The sequence below is a fragment of the Heterocephalus glaber genome, unplaced genomic scaffold (genome assembly GCF_053883595.1).
Source record: "Heterocephalus glaber isolate CG9 unplaced genomic scaffold, H.glaber_assembly_v1.0 deba00001472, whole genome shotgun sequence".
Taxonomy (NCBI): Eukaryota; Metazoa; Chordata; class Mammalia; order Rodentia; family Bathyergidae; genus Heterocephalus; species Heterocephalus glaber.
Genome location: NW_028258315.1, coordinates 3,799,242 through 3,816,249, shown reverse-complemented (window position 1 = coordinate 3,816,249; position 17,008 = coordinate 3,799,242). Strand labels below are relative to the sequence as shown.

Below are 17,008 nucleotides of genomic sequence, written 5' to 3'. Positions count from 1 at the left end.
CTAAGCAGGTGCTCTACCACTGAGCTCCACCCCCCAGTCCCAATGCTGGGTCCTAATATGTTCCAGTTGCCTTGAACCAGCGGTGATACATGTGACTGTTCCATTGGGCACCAGTGGTACATGCATGACTGTCTCATGCCACCCAATGGGATAGTCATACATGTACTACTGGTGGTTCACAGCCACCTGGTAGCAAGACATATGAATCGTGAACATGTTAAAGTTCAACTTACCAAAGATAGCTTGGTACTTAGAAGCTGACTCTTCTTCCAAGTTTGTACATACGTTGTCCAGTTGTGAATTCATTCCACCAATTTCCATGTAATTATAGGTTCCAATCTGGATGCCAGTACTGTTACTTATGTTGCATTTCATAAGCTCATCTGAATAGAGAGAAACACACAAGTAATTATAAGATCAAAAACAGAAGGAAATCCAGCGTGATAAAGGAACAGGGCTTTACTTCACATATTTAAGTTAAACTAATTATCCTATGCCACTCTTTAACATTTTCTTTTTCAAGATGTAACTACCTCACATCCACTGGGATGGCTCCTATTAAAATTCTGGCAAGAATGTGGAGAAAATGGAACCTTTGTACAATGTTGGTGGGAATATGAAATGGTGCAGCCATGTGGAAAACAGTATGGAGCTTCCTCAAAAAATTAATATAGAAATACTGTGCTATCCAGTAATTCCATTGCTCCAAAAGAATTTGATGCAGGAATATTTTTACACCCAGCAGCATATGAATGGTAGTCTATATATAAAACAGAATCGTAGCCTTAAAAAGGAAATTCTGATATATGTGGAAATGTCCATGAACCCTGAGGACATTTGCTAAAGAGGTGAGTCAAAAAAGGACAAATACTGTATGATTCCACTTATACAAAGTACCTAGAACCGTCAAAGTCACAGGGACAGAAAGTAAAATGGTGGCTGCCAGGGGTTGAGGTGGGCAGTGGAGTGTTGATGTTTAATAGGGACTGACAGACTGACTTTCAGTCTGGGAGGATAAAAATGTTCTGGAGATGGATGGTGTAATGGTTGCAAACACTGCAAATGTTCTTAACGCTTCTGAACTGTCCACCAAGAATGGTTAGGGTGGTAACATTCTCCTCTTTCTTGCCAACATTTTTCAAAATGGTAGCCATTCAAGCCGGGAATTTAGCTCAGTGGTTTCACCACCTGCCTCGCAAGCGCAAGGTCCCGGTATTAAAAAAAAAAAAAAAAAGTTAAATAGCCATTCTGGTGTGAGGTGGAATGGTAATATTTTAAACGAGAAAATGCTAAGCGTTGGCATAGGATAATTATTTTAAACACTTGAAATAAAGCTGCATTCCTTGATGCACACACACAGCATCTCTGTCATTTTGGTTGGCCCATGAAGCTGATGACAGTGAGGCCCTTGGATGCCTAGTAGAGTCCCTGGTCTCAATCTAAAGTGCCTTCCAGCTCTGAATGCTTTGCCTTTGCAAGTGGTGTTTATAAATAACGAAAGTAATCGTGGTAATGGCAGAAGTTACCATTTATCGAGCACTTTCCATACGTTATTTAGGTGCAGTAATGAATGGCCTTATCCAATTTAATGCTCACAGCCCACTGTCCTTAGGTTAAGCTGCCACTGTTTAATGGTCTGTGTTAATGACTCACATACGAAGAGATTAAGTCAGAGGGCACCTGCTCGGCAGCGGGATTTTGCCCTGGACCTCTCTACCTGAAGCTTGCATTTCTGAATCAGTGCATTGTGCTGCCTTTCTGCTCAAGTCTGGCCACTGGAGAACCCAAGAACATTGTGAAATGGAGACACTGCTGAAATACTGTAGTGGAAACACGGGCGAGCGTGCAATAAATAACCCTTCCCAGGTAACATTTGCGTTTGTAATTGAGGATAACGAATCTTGGAGAGGCAGAAGGACCTGCTCAGTCACCCAGCCAGTGAGTGCCACCAAGACTAGAACACGGGTCTCCCAAATCCCATGGGGTGCCCTTTCCTAACGTCACTTAAAGAAGCACACCAAAGAAAAAGGTCCTGGGAGCTGTTTCATGAAAACGAAAGCTTATTCTCTTCTTTTGTAGTACTAGTGAGTGCGCCCCATTGAGCTACATCCTCAGTCCTTTTAAAAAATATTTTACTTTGAGACAGGTCCCTTTAAAGTGCCCAGGCTGGCCTAGAACTTGAAGGTCATCTGCCTCAGTTTCCTCAATAGCTGGGGTAACAGGCATATGCCACCGCGCCAGACATTTATTTTCCCTTTGCATGTACTAGTACACACTCACTCATATGTTGCAGAGTAAATTAGAAGACTCACATTCGGTGCAGAGTTGGTCTATATGACGACAGCAAAAGCAAACAGAACAGTGAAATTTGCAATGAGAAACTCAAATTGTTCATTTACTAACACTGTGCTTTTCAGGACTATCACTGGGGGCAGAAGCACGGATAACCCCACCACTGATTATAGACTGAGGTCTTCCTTTTACCACAGAGAGCCTCTCAGAATCATGAAGAAGTTGGAACCCAGTATGTCTGTTATTTGTAGAACCAAGTACCAGAGCGAGAAGAGAACAGAAGGAAAGAGGTTCCTGACAGCAAACTAGTGAGCATGGGTTGCTAATATGGCGAGAAGACCAAAAAAAATGGCACATTACATACTGGTTTGTGATCTGCCCTCCACCTCCCAGGATTTAAGCTCCACGAGGGAAGGCACTCACTCAGGCTGCCCGTTCATCTCTCTAGTCCCTAAAAACTGCCTACCACAAAGTGGGAAGTGCTTTGGAAATTTTTACTGAATTACTCATGAATGAATAAAATGATGTAGCAGCACTCAAGAAAAATTTTAATTGCAGACACAAAAGAAACAAAAGGACATTGCACTCATGATTATATATAGTGTAGATCCCGCTTAATACCTTTTCCAATATTTTCTGTTCCATTGATTGTACAGCAGACTCTATGGGAAAAATCCAGAATGCTTCCATAGGAAGTTTCTGAAGAATTTTCCCTTTTGAAAGTAAATGTGACAGAGTGCTGTGTTTTTTGTTTTTTGCTATGTTGGGGATGCAATTCAGGGACTCACCCCAGTTAGGTGCTCTGCCATTGAGCTACACTGCCAGCCCAGAAAACTCCATGGTTTTCAAAGCTTTATCTACCTATACTGATTTCAAGACTCCCAGGACACAGCATAGGCAGTGCTAATAGATGACATCCAGGTGGTTAACATGGTGGGGGTAAGGGTTATTTGGTAATAATGCTGGATATTTAGTTACACCATTTCTACTCGAGTTTCAGGAACTATGAGCAACTAGCTTTCAGTCCACCTGACAGAGACATGGAAATTGAAAGAGAAGTTCTTATCACAAAAGGTAGTCTTTGATTTGCATAAGAAACAAAAATTTCCAAGACATTTCTTACCTTTAGAAAACAACAAGCAAGATAAAAAAGTATAAGCAAGTATCTTCCCATTTATTTGAGACAGGGTATAATGACTGGGTCTACTATGCTGTTTGGGTTAGTGTAGAAGACACCTGCCAATTACAAGGATCTGTAACCCAACACCTGTGGGGAGCTGGGATGAGCCCTAAGCCAAAACCGAAATATTGCCAGCTCAAGTGGTGTGATGGAGACCATCCTACGGTGGTAAGTTGCATCTGGTCACTGAAGACTGTACTGAAGACTGTACAGCTTGCTCTTTGTCGCCATCAATAACTTACAGTCAACAATGGAGCTAAAAGCTGCTTTGTTTTTAGAAAAATAAAGAAATAGGAGACTGTGACTTTTGAACATTTGTTTACCTGTTGATGGCAAGGAGTAGAATGGAAGGGTGGGTGTACTTCCTGCTGGGTTGGTCTCAGGCACTGGGGTCTTAAACAGATTGGGCATTTGGCTTGGATGTAATGCATACCAAATCCCTGAACCTGGTGTTCCTGGATCCAATGGCCTTATTCCACGCCCAGACAGATTATAGAATTCGTTGCTCCAATATGGTACCTGGGGTTGGCTGGCTACCCCTGTCGGCTGGTGTCCTGCATTACTGTGAATAACTGCACTGGGATAAGCAGGACTTTTTACCCTCGTGTTCTGAGCACTCTCAGCAGGTCTTGGCTGTGCAAAAGGGTCGTGAGAGACCCTCCGTCTCCTCTCCTCCTCCATGTTGTAAGCCACATTCTGTCTGGGCTGTTGTTTCGTCTGCCTGTCCATGCGGCTACCAAAAACATGATAGTTGGCTTCCTCCTGGAGTTTATGCTGCAGGATGGGTTCATGCTCTTCCTGCTGGTGTTCTAGGGAGGCAGAAAACCAGGACTCCTCCACAGGTCCTATTTCGAGTCCCTGGGAACTATGCAGCGAGCCAGGCTGTTCTGTAGCAGAGAAGTGATTGATGTGAGTTTCATGAAACAAAAAGTGAAATAAAACCCAAACACCATCATGAATCTGTCCTTCAAAATAACAAGGAAAAGTAAAAAGCACCTAGTAGGCAGTCCTCTTCTTGGGAGCTTGTAGATAATCAGTAGGAGCTCCCAGCTAGGGGGAAGAGCATGAGGGAAGTCAGAACAGCAACAGAAGTGAGTGTCAGAGGAAGAGGGGACGTGGGCTTCAGCAGAGAAGGTGACTGTCACCTTGGAATGGTTTAGGGCAGAAGTAAGAAGAGGAGCAGCCTTCCTATGCACTTTCCATTGATTCTTTCATTCCTTAAAAGCTGTATGGGAGTAGGAGCAATTATTTTCATGACTTGATGGATGAGGTTTTGGTGAAGTTAAATAATTTGTCCCAGATCAGACAGAAGTGACTTCAGTACCCTATACTTTCCTTCCCCCGTGTCATGATGAAAAAAAGTACCTCTGCTTAAATCGGAGACCAAGCTCTCGGCCTATGCTCTGAATTGGGTCAACTCTGACTTCCCCGAGGAGTCTGCCCTGCAAATATCCCCCTTCTTTCTCCTGAACCATGGCTTCCCATCAGGCATATGAGGCCTCGTGTGTTCAAAGCACTCTTAGGGTTTGGCGAGCACACTGCTATTTAATATTCTAAAAATATGTAACTGGACTTCCAAATATATTATAAGTTTCTTTAAGACAGGTATTCAATTCTATAGTTCGTTCTGTTTCCCATATGATTTTGAGTAGGTTTTTTTAGTTTTTTGAGACAAGGTCTTGCTATGTAGTTCAGGCTGGCCTTGAACTTATGCTGCTCCTGCCTCGGCCTGTCAAGTGCTGAGTCTACAGGCGCGTGCCACCACACCTGGCTCCTGAGTAGTAGTTTAGAGAGTAGAACGAATGAATGAGCAAATAAATAAACAGATCTCAACCACAGTTACCTGAATTTGACCTGCTTGGAGGTTCTGCCACACAATCCAGTTGGAGAGACTGCATTCTCCTCAAAACTTCATTTTGCATGGGATACTCTTTCTATAATTAAGAGCATCAATATACACTTTATTAAACAGCAGAAAATATTGAGTCCCAGAAAATTATTATAAAAAGAGTGGCTCTTGTCAGATAGAAATTTCACTCAAATCTTATTAGCAAGCACTGTTAAAAAATAAACATTTTTTTCCAAATAGTTAAAATAAGCTTAGAAAGAACAAAGCTGGAGAACTCACATTTGCTGATTTTAAAACATACTATAAGGCTACAGTAATCAAGCCATTGTGATACCCGAATAAAGACAAACATACACCAATGGAACAGAATGGAGAGCCCCAAAATAACCCTTCCCATATAGGGTTGGCTGACTTTCGACAAGGGATCCAGGACCATTCAATGAGGAAGACTGAAGATGCACATGATAGAGAATGAAGCTGGACCTTTACCTTATACCATATACAAAAATTAACTGAACCTACACTTTTTAGAAGAAAATGTAAGAGAGAACCTCATGACATTGGTTGTGGCAATCATTTCTTGGATATGACACCAAAAGCATAGACAACTAAAGTAAAAATAGATAAATTTGACTACATCAAAGTTAAAACCTTTTGTGCATCAAAGGGCACTATCGGGAGTGAAGAGATAACCCAGACAATGGGGGAAAATTGTAAAACCTATGTATTTGATGAGAGATGACTACTCAGAATAGAGAAACTTATGACTCAACAAAAAACAACCAAATCCAAAAACTAGCAAAGGACTTGAACAAACATTTCTCCAAAGAAGATATAGAAATGGCCAACATGCGCATGAAAGGATGCTCAACATCATTAGAGAAATGGACATCAAAACCACAAGGAAATAACACTTCATACTTATTAACCGTACGTGAAGCAAACAACAAACAGTAATTATTGTTGTGAGGATGTGGGAATTGGAAGGAACCTTTGTGTATTTGGTGGAATTGCTATGGAAAGTAGTTTGACAGCTCCTAAGAAGTCAAACATAAAGTTAAACATATGGTCTGTCAATTCCACTCTTAGGTTTATACCTCAAAGAACTGAAGGCAGGGACTCAATGCTCAAGGCAGCATTATTCACAACAGCCAAAAAATGGAAAAGATCCAAAGAAGAATGGAGGAGTAAAATGTGGTATATCTATACAATGGAATATAGAGGAATGAAATTCTGACACATGCTAGAAAATGGATGAACCTTAAAAACATTACGCTAGGTGAAATATGTCCAACTCAAATGGGAAAATATTATGTGATCTTTTTTTATTTTGTGTGTGTGTGAGAGGCAGAGAGAAAGACAGGAATTTTTTCAAGATTTTGGGTATATGTTATGAAAAATTTCTGGCAGTAGCTTGCTTCCTGCCGTGTGTGTGTGTGTGTGTGTGTGTGTGTGCGCGCGCGCGCACCCCCGCTCTGCTCCTCTCACGGATTAGCTGGCCCCGGGCCTTAACCTACCACCTGCTCCTTCTGCCTCAGGCTGCTGCCTTCTGTCACTCCGCCCAGGGAAGGGTCAGGAGCCAGCACAAGTGACTCTCCCATCGCTGTCTGTCCCTTCAGGACTTCCTCCTCAGAATTATCACTCCCCGCCCTATACCCGTCTGCTGTCTGTTTAGACTTCTTCAAAGTAACCGATGTACTTATGATATTTCCTCCCTCTCCCAGTGCTGTTTTTGTTTTCATGTAGCTCTACGTATTTTCTCTCATTCAGTTTTGATGGAGAAGTGGGTCCAATTTGCCAACATGGTATTTTTATACACAACTGCAAATTTTACGTGTTTACCAAGAGTTTACCTCAAATCTCAGTTAATAAATCACACTGCTTTAGTTTTCATGATTGATAAGATATGTATTGATAATGTTAATATTTTGAATATCTGCTATATTACCTACCTTTAAACTCTTCAGATCTTTTTCTACAAATTCTTCTAATTCACTTTCATAAAAAGGCTTAAATTGCTCTTCTATACCTATATGAGAAAAACAGTCCTTTAAATTTCTTAAGTATTTTCTAAAATTAAAAATTAGCAATCTATTGTCTTCGAATTACTTACCTTATACCTGTGGCCAGAGCAGTGACATAAAGATTTAAACTCCAAATCACTGACTCTGATAAAGACTAAAGACCAGGAGACAGAAAAGGGTAAGAATAGCACTGAGAACCGAATGTTCCTGCTGGCAGTGTGAGCCTGCTCTGGATGCGAGTAATCTCCAAGTGAACAAGGATGAATGAATTCCATGTTTCCATTCCTCTGGCATCATATTCATGATAAGGTAGGACATTCAGGATAAGGACTGGATGTAAAGAGTTAAGAGATATTAGCCTTAAAAGGAAAAGGAAATTTCCATTTCCAGGAAGATGGAGTGGACATACTTTTCCTCATTTCTCCTGCTAAGCACAACAAGAAGTCTTAGATATATGTGAAACAAAAATGCAGACACTCTGGAAGGAGGAGAGAGGAACACAGACCAGCTAGGTCCTCAGCGTCTGAGAAAACACACAGGAGTGAGTTCCCTAGACTTTCTCTTTGCATCTTATACCCCTAAATTGGAGCTGAACAGCTAGCAACCCGGAATCATCAATAGGCACAGACAAAAACATCATCAACAATGAAAGCCCGCTTGCTGGCCACAGGACCAAGCAAGGGACAGCTTACCAACAGAGAAACCCCTTTGATTGATAACCTGTATCCCAGTGAAACACCACAGGAAATAACTCTGACTTCATCCTTACGTACACCAGCCAAGGCCAGGTGGACAGCCTAGACTTCCAGCCTCATGATAGTAATACAGTGCATCCCAACACCTCCACCAGAGAGGAAGGCAGGACTTTTCCTTTCTACAAGGTGGTAATGAGCTTCTCCACTCCTGTGCTGTCAGGAGGGCCACAGGGGTAACCTGGACATGTATCCCACATGGCAGTAACAGGATTCCCTTCCCCCGCTACTGAGGAAGAATTAGAGGAAGGCCGGTGCAAAGTCTGGACTTTCATCATTGTTTAGTAGTAATAAGGCACTTCCTTCATCTCAGGGGAGTGGAGACCATGTGAATTCTACTAAACTTCCATCACTGACCAGCTGTGAAAAGTAATCCCTGTCTTGGATGTCAGTGGGGCCGGAGTGGGGAACTTGGACTTGCAAGTCCATCTGGCATTAACAAGGTGGTAACTATCATTCCCATGCCAGAGCAGTGAGGGATCATGAGGATCCCTGAATTTGTAAGCAGTTCAGTAGAAGTGTGAGTAGCCTGGGTACCCTATTTGCAGCTGGTATCTACTATGGAACTAGTAGTATGAGACTAAGCCCCTTAAATTGGGGAGTCTGATGATAGCTCAGGGTAGTTAGTGCCAGAATTGGATTGAATTTTAGGATACTTGGTGACACAGTCGGTGTAAGGCACCACAACACAGTAATTAAAAATATAGGTAAGTACAATAGGCTTTCCTGTTCTCTTGAGTATTCAAAACTATGATAACTGAAGCAGAACTGTAACACTGATGTGTTCTGAATAAATGTAGAAAGATATTTAAGGCTATGGATAGGGGAAAATAAGGAGAAGTAAAGGAAGATAAGGTTTCTATATATCACTCAGACTGGTAAAATGACACCATTAGACTGTGAGAAATTATGTACAGATAATGTAGTACCTTAACATCTATTGTAAAAAACCATACACAGAGATACACTCAAAAATGATAAAGATGAATCAACGTGGAATTCTAAAATATGTTCAAGAACCCACAGGAGGGCGGGAAAAATGCTACTGTTTGGATCTTGAACCTGCCCCAAAGGCCTACGTGTTGAAGGCTTGGTCCCCAACTTGTGGGGTTAGGGTGACAACCTTGAGGAGGTAAGGCCTGGTGAAAGGAAGAAAGGTCACCGTGGACATGCCTTCCTCTTCCTTTCTCCTGTACATCCCAGCCATGAAGTGAATGGTTTTGCTGTGCCTGTGCTCCTTGCCATAAGACACTGCCTTGCCACAGGCTCAAAAACAATGAGGCAAGCCAACCATAGACTGAAACCACTGAAAGTGCACCAGATAAACATTTTCGCTTTTTAAGATGATTGTCTCAGGTATTTTATTATAGTAATGGAACACTGACTAATACAAAAAGAAGACCAAAAACAGGAGAAATGAAAGCAGAAAGAACCAAGGGAAGAAAAAAAATGACAAACTTGGACCCTAACTTGCTAATAATCATGTTAAGTTTAAATGATCTAAACAGGGCCAGGGATTTAGCTCAGTGGTTCTGCTGCCTGCCTTGCAAGCACAAGGACCCGAGTTTGATCCCTGGTGCCAAAAGAAAGAAAAGGTCTAAATACACCAATTAAAAGACAGGGATTGATAGAAGAGATTTAAAAACATGACCCAATTTTATGCTCTCACAAGAAACTCACTTTACATATAATAATACACGAAGGTTAAAGTAAAATGATGGAAAAGAAATATTAATCAAAGGAAAATGGGGAGGCTATATCAACTTCCAAAAAAGTAGATTTAAGCAGTGAATATTACCAGAGACGGATAAATTTACATAACTATAAGATCCAATCCACCAGACACAGAAATCCTGTGTATACATCAAACAAGATAAGCAAAATCTGAAAAGCAGAAGCTAAATCTGAAAACAGAAACCTACAAATTCACAGTTGTAGTTGGAGACTTGAACAGTCTTCTCTCAACAACTGAAAAAGCAACTAAACAGAAAGTCAGCAAACAGGAACACAAAAACAGCATCAACCAACAGGATTTAATAAAGATTTATATAACACTGTACCTAACATGAGTAGAAAACCCAAGTATTCTCCTTAAGTGTCAGCATGACACATACCAAGACAAACCACAAGCTGGCCCACCACAAAACCTCAACACACTTGAAAGAACTGGAACACAGAATATGTCCTCCGCCCACAATGAAATCAAACAAAAAAATCAGTAACAGCAGGATGAAAAGAAAATCTTCCAAGTCCTGAAAACTAAGCAAGACATTTCTAAATAATATATAGGTCAACAAAAAAGTCTGAAGGGAAATTTTAAAAATGCATTAAAGTTAATGAAAATAAAATACACACATCAAGACTTGTGGAAGCCATCTACAGCAGGGCTGAGAGGGAAATTTATGGCAATAAGTGTGCATATTAGAAAAGAGAAAAAGTCTCAAACCAGTAATCTGAGTTCTCATCTCAGGAATCTAGAAATGAAGAGCAAAACAAACACAAAGCAAACAGAAGGAAGGAAAAAACAGAGATAAGGGCAGAAATCAACGAAGAAAAAACAAACAGTAGAGAATAGTGAAACAAAAACTAGTTACTTGAAAAGATGAACAAAACTGATAAATCTCCAGCAAAAAATGAAAAAGAAAAGACATAAATTACTAGTATCTGGAATGAAATGGTAGTAACCCTCCAACATAAAAAATATAAGGGACACTAAAAGCAACTCTGTACACATAACCATAAAAATTTAGATGGAATAGACCACTTGCTGGAAAAATACAAACTACCACAGCTACCCCAATATGACACAGAACATCTTGCATAGTCCTACAACTATTAAGAAAATGGACTTCATAATTTAAACCACTCCTCCTCCATCTGTAGGTCCAGATGGTTTCATGGGAGAATTCGACCAAATTTTTTCAATATTCTGCACATTGACATATAATGTACTTAAATTAGTTACAGCAAGCAGAATGTTACCTATAGCTGATAACATAATTAATAATGAAAGACCGAATGGTTTCCCCCTAAGATTAGGAAGAAGATAAGGATGTCTTTTCAGTCCTAGCCAAGTTAGTGACAGATGTTCTAGGCAGTACAATAATGCAAGAAAATGAAAAAAAAGGCACGCAGTTAACATAATGACCTTTAATCCCACCCAAAATGCTGCAAATGACACGATTTCATTCTTCTTATGGCTGATTAATATTCTATTGTGTATCTATATGGTACCTCAGTTTCTTCACCCATTCATCCACTGACGGGCACCGAGGTTGACTGTATTTTTAGCTGTTGTGAACAGTGCCTCAGTAAACACAGAAGATGTTACCACTGGGGGAAGGAGTAAATGATACATACGATCTCGGTATTGTTTCTTATGACTGCATGTGAATTTACAACTACCCCAAAATAAGAACTTTTATTTTGAAAGTGAAATGGCACAAAACATGAGAGGAGAAGCCAGGAAAAGATTAAGAGTGATGAAGCATGTGTGAAAATCAGACAACAAAGTACCCCTGTAATCCTTTGGTGGTGGTGGTAGGCAGAGGTTTGCTTCTGTTTCTCATAGAAATCGGAGACAAGAACGCATTACAGGCATTTAGATGTTCCCCCAAAGCCTCATGCTTTCTCAGAGGTGGCGAATCTAGAGTGTGCGACTGATTCATGGTGGGGCCAGGCCCGAGGGCACCGGGATTAAGGGCGTGAGTGCCACCCGCCCTAAGAAGTCTGAACAAGATAAAAGGGGCAGAAAGACTCTGCTAAGGTCCCTTGTTGCTTCTGCTGTCTTCTGCCACCATGAACTGTTGCCCCCCTGCCCTGTGCCACTCTGCCTTGGAGCCACTCGATTATGGACTGAAACCTCTACAAACCATGAGCTGATAAAACACTCCCCCTTTGCCTTTGGCTGTCAGGTATTTTGTCTCAGCAATGAGAGAAAAGTAACTAATAAGACAGCTCCTTAGTGCCTTCCTATTACATCTTTATTCCTCACCTGATTTACTTCTTTCCTTTCCCTATTTCATGGATGTTTCAAACATCCATGTCCCTTTATTTCTCTCTACAGTAGGACCAATGTAAACTCACAAAATACGTTCCCACAGATGCCAACTAAAAAGGGGAGAGGAAGAAATGAAAGAAGTTGTTAGGTCTCCCACCACCCCAGCAGCTATTATGTATCGTAGCTGCCCTCTTCCCATCGTGCCTTGCCCCCTCCCCTGTGTGACGTCATGCCAAGATGGCTGCTCCCACCAAACAAACCCTTCTTCCCAGCATGCCCCTGTTCCCGCCTAGAGAGTAACCTCCTACCACCTAGCGACATCACCGGCTCCTCCATTCCCTAGTCACTCCCTCACTCAACCCCGCCTCAGCCCCTACAAACCCCACCCCAGTCTCTATAAAAGACTCTCCCTGCCCCGGCCATATTGCTCTTGCCTCTCCTTTGTTCAGAGACAGCCCGGCAGATCTGTTCTCCTAATAAAGGCTTGTTGTGGCCTGGTCTGGTCTTGGTTTTTGGCCCTTTTACCTGACAGAAGTTAGGAAACAGGAAGGCCAGCTGAGCAACCCAGGTGCCCATCACCAGAGGAATGGACAAATAATCTGGTATATACATACATGGATTACTATCCAGCCATAAAAAGGAAGGAAATCGTGACACATGCTACAACGTGGATGACCCTAGAATACATTCATTACACTTAATGAAATAAGCCAGGCATAAAGGACAAAGATGATGACTCCACTTTACGAGGTACCAGAGTAGTCAGATTCACAGACACAAAGTAGAATGGTGACTGCCAGGGTGGAAGAGAAGAATGTGGGATTTGTGCTTCCCAGGGATGGCTGCACAGCAGCGGGAATGGACTTAATGCTACTGATGTGTACACTTACAAACAGCCATGATATATCCATATTTCTAACAATAAAAAGCGAATTCTAAAAATACAAACAAGAAGACCTCATATATCTTTATGGTTTTGAGGGGGATCTTTTCATTGAACAAAGTGAGTGAAAGATAGAAAGTCAGTTTGAAACAAGTTTTCTGCAGACTCAAACCACATCCCTGACACCATCTCACTCAGGGACGAATCCTACAGAGTCAGAAAAAAATGTCTTTACTAGGAAATGTTGGCCGAACTTCCGGGTCTTCCTCCCAGCAGAGTTCCATGAGGTGGATGATCTCCTTGGGGCAGCGCTCAGTGATCTCCTCCACGTTTGGCCTGTTCCCAGTTCTTATGCATATCAACAGGTGCTCTGCAGAGATGGCGTCTAGAGAGCAGAGAGAAGCTTTGCATGAGACCTTTGGCCCAGCCCGCTTCTCTCGGGCAGGAGACAACAGAACTCGGATGCTGCTGCTGAGTCTCTGCCCAGGCTAAGCTTTTAGCAGAGCAGCCCCATTTCATAGGGGCAGAATGGCCTGGTGACAAGGAGCTGACAGATGACCCAACTGCTCAGATCCACTCGTCAGATGATCCAACATTTTAAATTTCTGTGATGAAAGACAAAATTTGAAAGAAAGCTGCTTTCTTGTAGAACAAATGGCTTCTCTGGGTAAAGTCAATGGTATTCCCCAGATCTTCCTATCAAGACAGATACTGGACAGTCCTTGCCTTTAAGAAGTTTAAGGAGAGTAACTGAAAATATAGAGTGGTAATTGTTATTTTAAAATAAGGGGCTCAGGTAATAATTATGACTAGAGTAGATTTTGTTGAGTACAGAAAAATAAGTAGATGGTATCCAGGTAAAGAATGAGGAACCATGACCCAAGCAGGAGGACTCCAGTCCAGGGGAACAGGAAACTAGTAGACTGGAAAAGATGGAAGTCATGGTGCATCGCAGAATTTACTAGATAGGAATAATTGGGCATGCTGATAGAGGGAGAGGCAAGGGATCAGGCTAGAGGGAAGCAAAGGTCTGATACAAAGAGCTAGCCTCATCCCATACTGAGGAGTCTCAACGCTACCCTAAAGGCCAGGGAATCTGGGAAGGATTTTAAATGAGTGCAGTGGTCACAGCTGCCTTTTAGGATGACCATTTTGGCTGCCACCTGAATGGCGGAATGTATGACAACCTGCAGCAGAAATAAGGAGGGTGTGAACTAAACAGATGGCTGGTGCAGACAGAGGGAGACAGATGTAAAGCTTTGCGGTCTTACTGGAATGAGAGGTGAAGGGCCAGGCTGAGTCTGAGATGGCTCTGAGGTTGCAGGCATGCAACTCGGTATAGAGTTGGCCAAGTCATTCTCTGAACACCCAAAGAGGAGCAAAGGAGAAGAATTTACTGAGCACTGGCTGTGCTCCAGGCACCGTGTGTGCAGATGCTGAGGAAATGGCCGTGAATAAACGGGATGTGGCACCAGCCCTTGGGGAACGTGCAATCCAGTGAGCCAGACCGCCATTAATGGAACAATTTCAGATCCTAAATGATCCCACTGAAGGTCGTTCTCTCCTAACAGCTCTCATTGATATTACAGTCCCACCACTCTACAAATGTCTTACTTTCGTATGGCTCTTTATTTGCAAATATTGCCCAAAGAACTATGCCAAAGCTATACACATCTGACTTCTCTGTGGGCCTGACGTTGATGTCGCTGAGGTGCTCTGGGGCCATGTAATAAAGGGTGCCACCATTTTTCTTAGAGGTGCTGTTAGCCTTCCTCTGCTCATTGTGTTCCTCTTTAGTGAGTTTGCTCCACGTCTTAAAGGAAGCAACACCAAGGTCAGCTATCTGCAAAAGAGATCAAACCATTAGGATTACTGTGTGAAGGCCACAAACCAATCAGATTTGGCTTCAAATTTGGGGCTTCTCTGAGATGTGACTGAGGTACAGAAACAGTTACACTGAGAATGTTTAAATCAGCTTTGGAACAGACTCATAAAAGCGTAGTCTTTCCCCACTCATCTGGACAATCTCCCCTAAGAAATGTTCACATGATATGCTGATATCTCCATTCTTACGAAGTTAAAGGCAGAGAGGAAAGCAGAAGACATTTTTGCCATGACACCAACAACATGTGTTTACGTTCTGATTCTTCATTTACTCCCCACATGTGTTTCAGCTATTTCGGGGACTGGAGGGCCAAACATCATTTCCTTCTCCACAGATTTATGTAACAGACAGAGGTGAGGTGCTACACTTCTATTCCCCAGATGGCTTCCAGAGGCCATGGACTGAGTCTCCAAGGATCCCAAAGACACAGTGAGGACAAGTGCTGTGATGCTGCTTTTTTGAGTTTGTAGCCAGAACTTAAGCCAAGATGGGATAGGAAGGAAGAAAGGGAAAGAAACCCCAGAAAAGCAAAGACAAATACCAAGGTCAGACACTGAGCAAAGAGGGAGGTGGCAGGGCAAAGTGACAGAAGGACATGGTTAAGAAAGAACCCAAGGTGTCAGTTCCAAGTTCTCTTTTCAGAAATCCAAGCAAACATTTGGAAGCGCATTTTGGGATGCGATTATCTGAAACTCACAGATTGTAACCTTTAGTAAAATGAGAGAGGCTGCTGACTTAAAGAAAGAAACATCTTTAAAGACACTGGATTGGGCCGGGGATTTAGCTTAGTGGTTTCACCGCCTGCTGCGCAAGTGCAAGGACCTGAGTTCGATCTCCGGTACCAAAAAAATAAAAATAAATAAATAAAGAGACTGGATAAAAACCTGTCCACAACTCAGAGTGTTAGACGCAGAATCTTGTGGGCATGTTCTGAGTTCCACCCCAGTCCTGCTTTTCCTTTTCAGATCTTTTGGTTTTGGTGCAGTGCTGGAGATGGAACCCAGGGCTTCCTGCATGCTAGGCAAGCGCCTGAACTGAGCTACATTCAGGTCCTTGTACTTAAGATTCCAGCTGCCAAAACCAATTAATGTGCTGCTCCCCCAAGTAAATCTTGTCCTGGAGTGAACAGAAGAAAGATCCTTTCCCTTGTTACCTTTACTACAATGGAATGAGTTTAAAAGAAAATTGATTTTTTAAAAAATGCACCAGATGAAAATAAATGAATAAAAAATTTAAATCAGCTGAATTCCAAAGCAGAGGCTTTTGATGCCCAAATGCCCAGTTCATTGCTGATCTGACTGCCTGGTCATATCTGAGTTCTAAGGCCCTCCCACACATCCCTCCACATTCTGCTGCATTTCCAGTTTCGGTTACACAGAGTCCCTGGAAAAACGATGAGGCTGATGGCCTATTTGGGGTGAACAGGTTTGAATGTTTCTATCTCAAAGTCTAACAGACGAGGATAACAAAACCTAGGGGCGCAGTTTGCTGGCCTACACCATCCAAATCTGCTCCTCAGCAAAAGGTATCAACCACACCCTTACAGTCATCTCCCAGCCCTGTCAAGGCTGGTCTGTCCTTTGGCAGCCTCACTGCAAGTTACGCACTGAGCTAGGTCTTCCTCTACCATCTGCCACCTACATGAATGGATTTACAGTGGAAGAGCAGAGTTGAAATGAACCTTCTAGAACCCTAGAGACTAAGTAAGGTTTACCTTAATGTGAAAGTCATTATCAACAAGGATATTTTCAGGCTTCAGGTCCTTATGTATCACACCTGCTCCATGTAAGTAGCACATTCCTTCAATAATTTCTGCAATTATCCTTCCTTTCACAGAAAGCGGGATACTGATCTGAAACAAATGAGAACATGTTTGTGCAAAGGAAGATAATGAAACAAGCAAAAGCCCCACCGAAGAGCGGTGGGAACTGAACCCGAGGACAGAGATGTCACATTTCCACCAGATGCCCTGCAGCACTGCTGTCCCTGTGGAACAAGCCCCCTTTCCAGAGATTCCATTCTAGGAGCTAAAGGGTACCGATGTGGTATCTTGTCAGTGTAAAAATAAAATTCCGTGCCAATTTCATGGAACATAAAAATACTATAAAATTAAACTCCTTTCCAAGACTTATTATTTAAGATT

The 17,008-nt window shown here is 42.2% G+C and overlaps 1 protein-coding gene across 4 annotated transcripts in view; it reads right to left on the bottom strand.

Annotated features, from left to right (window-relative positions):
• Window positions 1-17,008, bottom strand: part of Ripk1 (receptor interacting serine/threonine kinase 1) — a 36,872-nt gene that overhangs the window by 9,745 nt on the left and 10,119 nt on the right. For all 4 annotated transcript variants that reach the window (XM_087181741.1, XM_013073264.3, XM_021260742.2 and 1 more), the window contains exons 4-10: window positions 16,580-16,717; window positions 14,595-14,823; window positions 13,216-13,365; window positions 7,274-7,350; window positions 5,316-5,406; window positions 3,796-4,359; window positions 234-383 (exon numbers count right to left, since the gene is read on the bottom strand). In XM_087181741.1, the coding sequence (XP_087037867.1) occupies window positions 234-383; window positions 3,796-4,359; window positions 5,316-5,406; window positions 7,274-7,350; window positions 13,216-13,365; window positions 14,595-14,823; window positions 16,580-16,717 (1,399 nt within the window). The remainder of the gene's footprint in view (window positions 1-233; window positions 384-3,795; window positions 4,360-5,315; window positions 5,407-7,273; window positions 7,351-13,215; window positions 13,366-14,594; window positions 14,824-16,579; window positions 16,718-17,008) is intronic.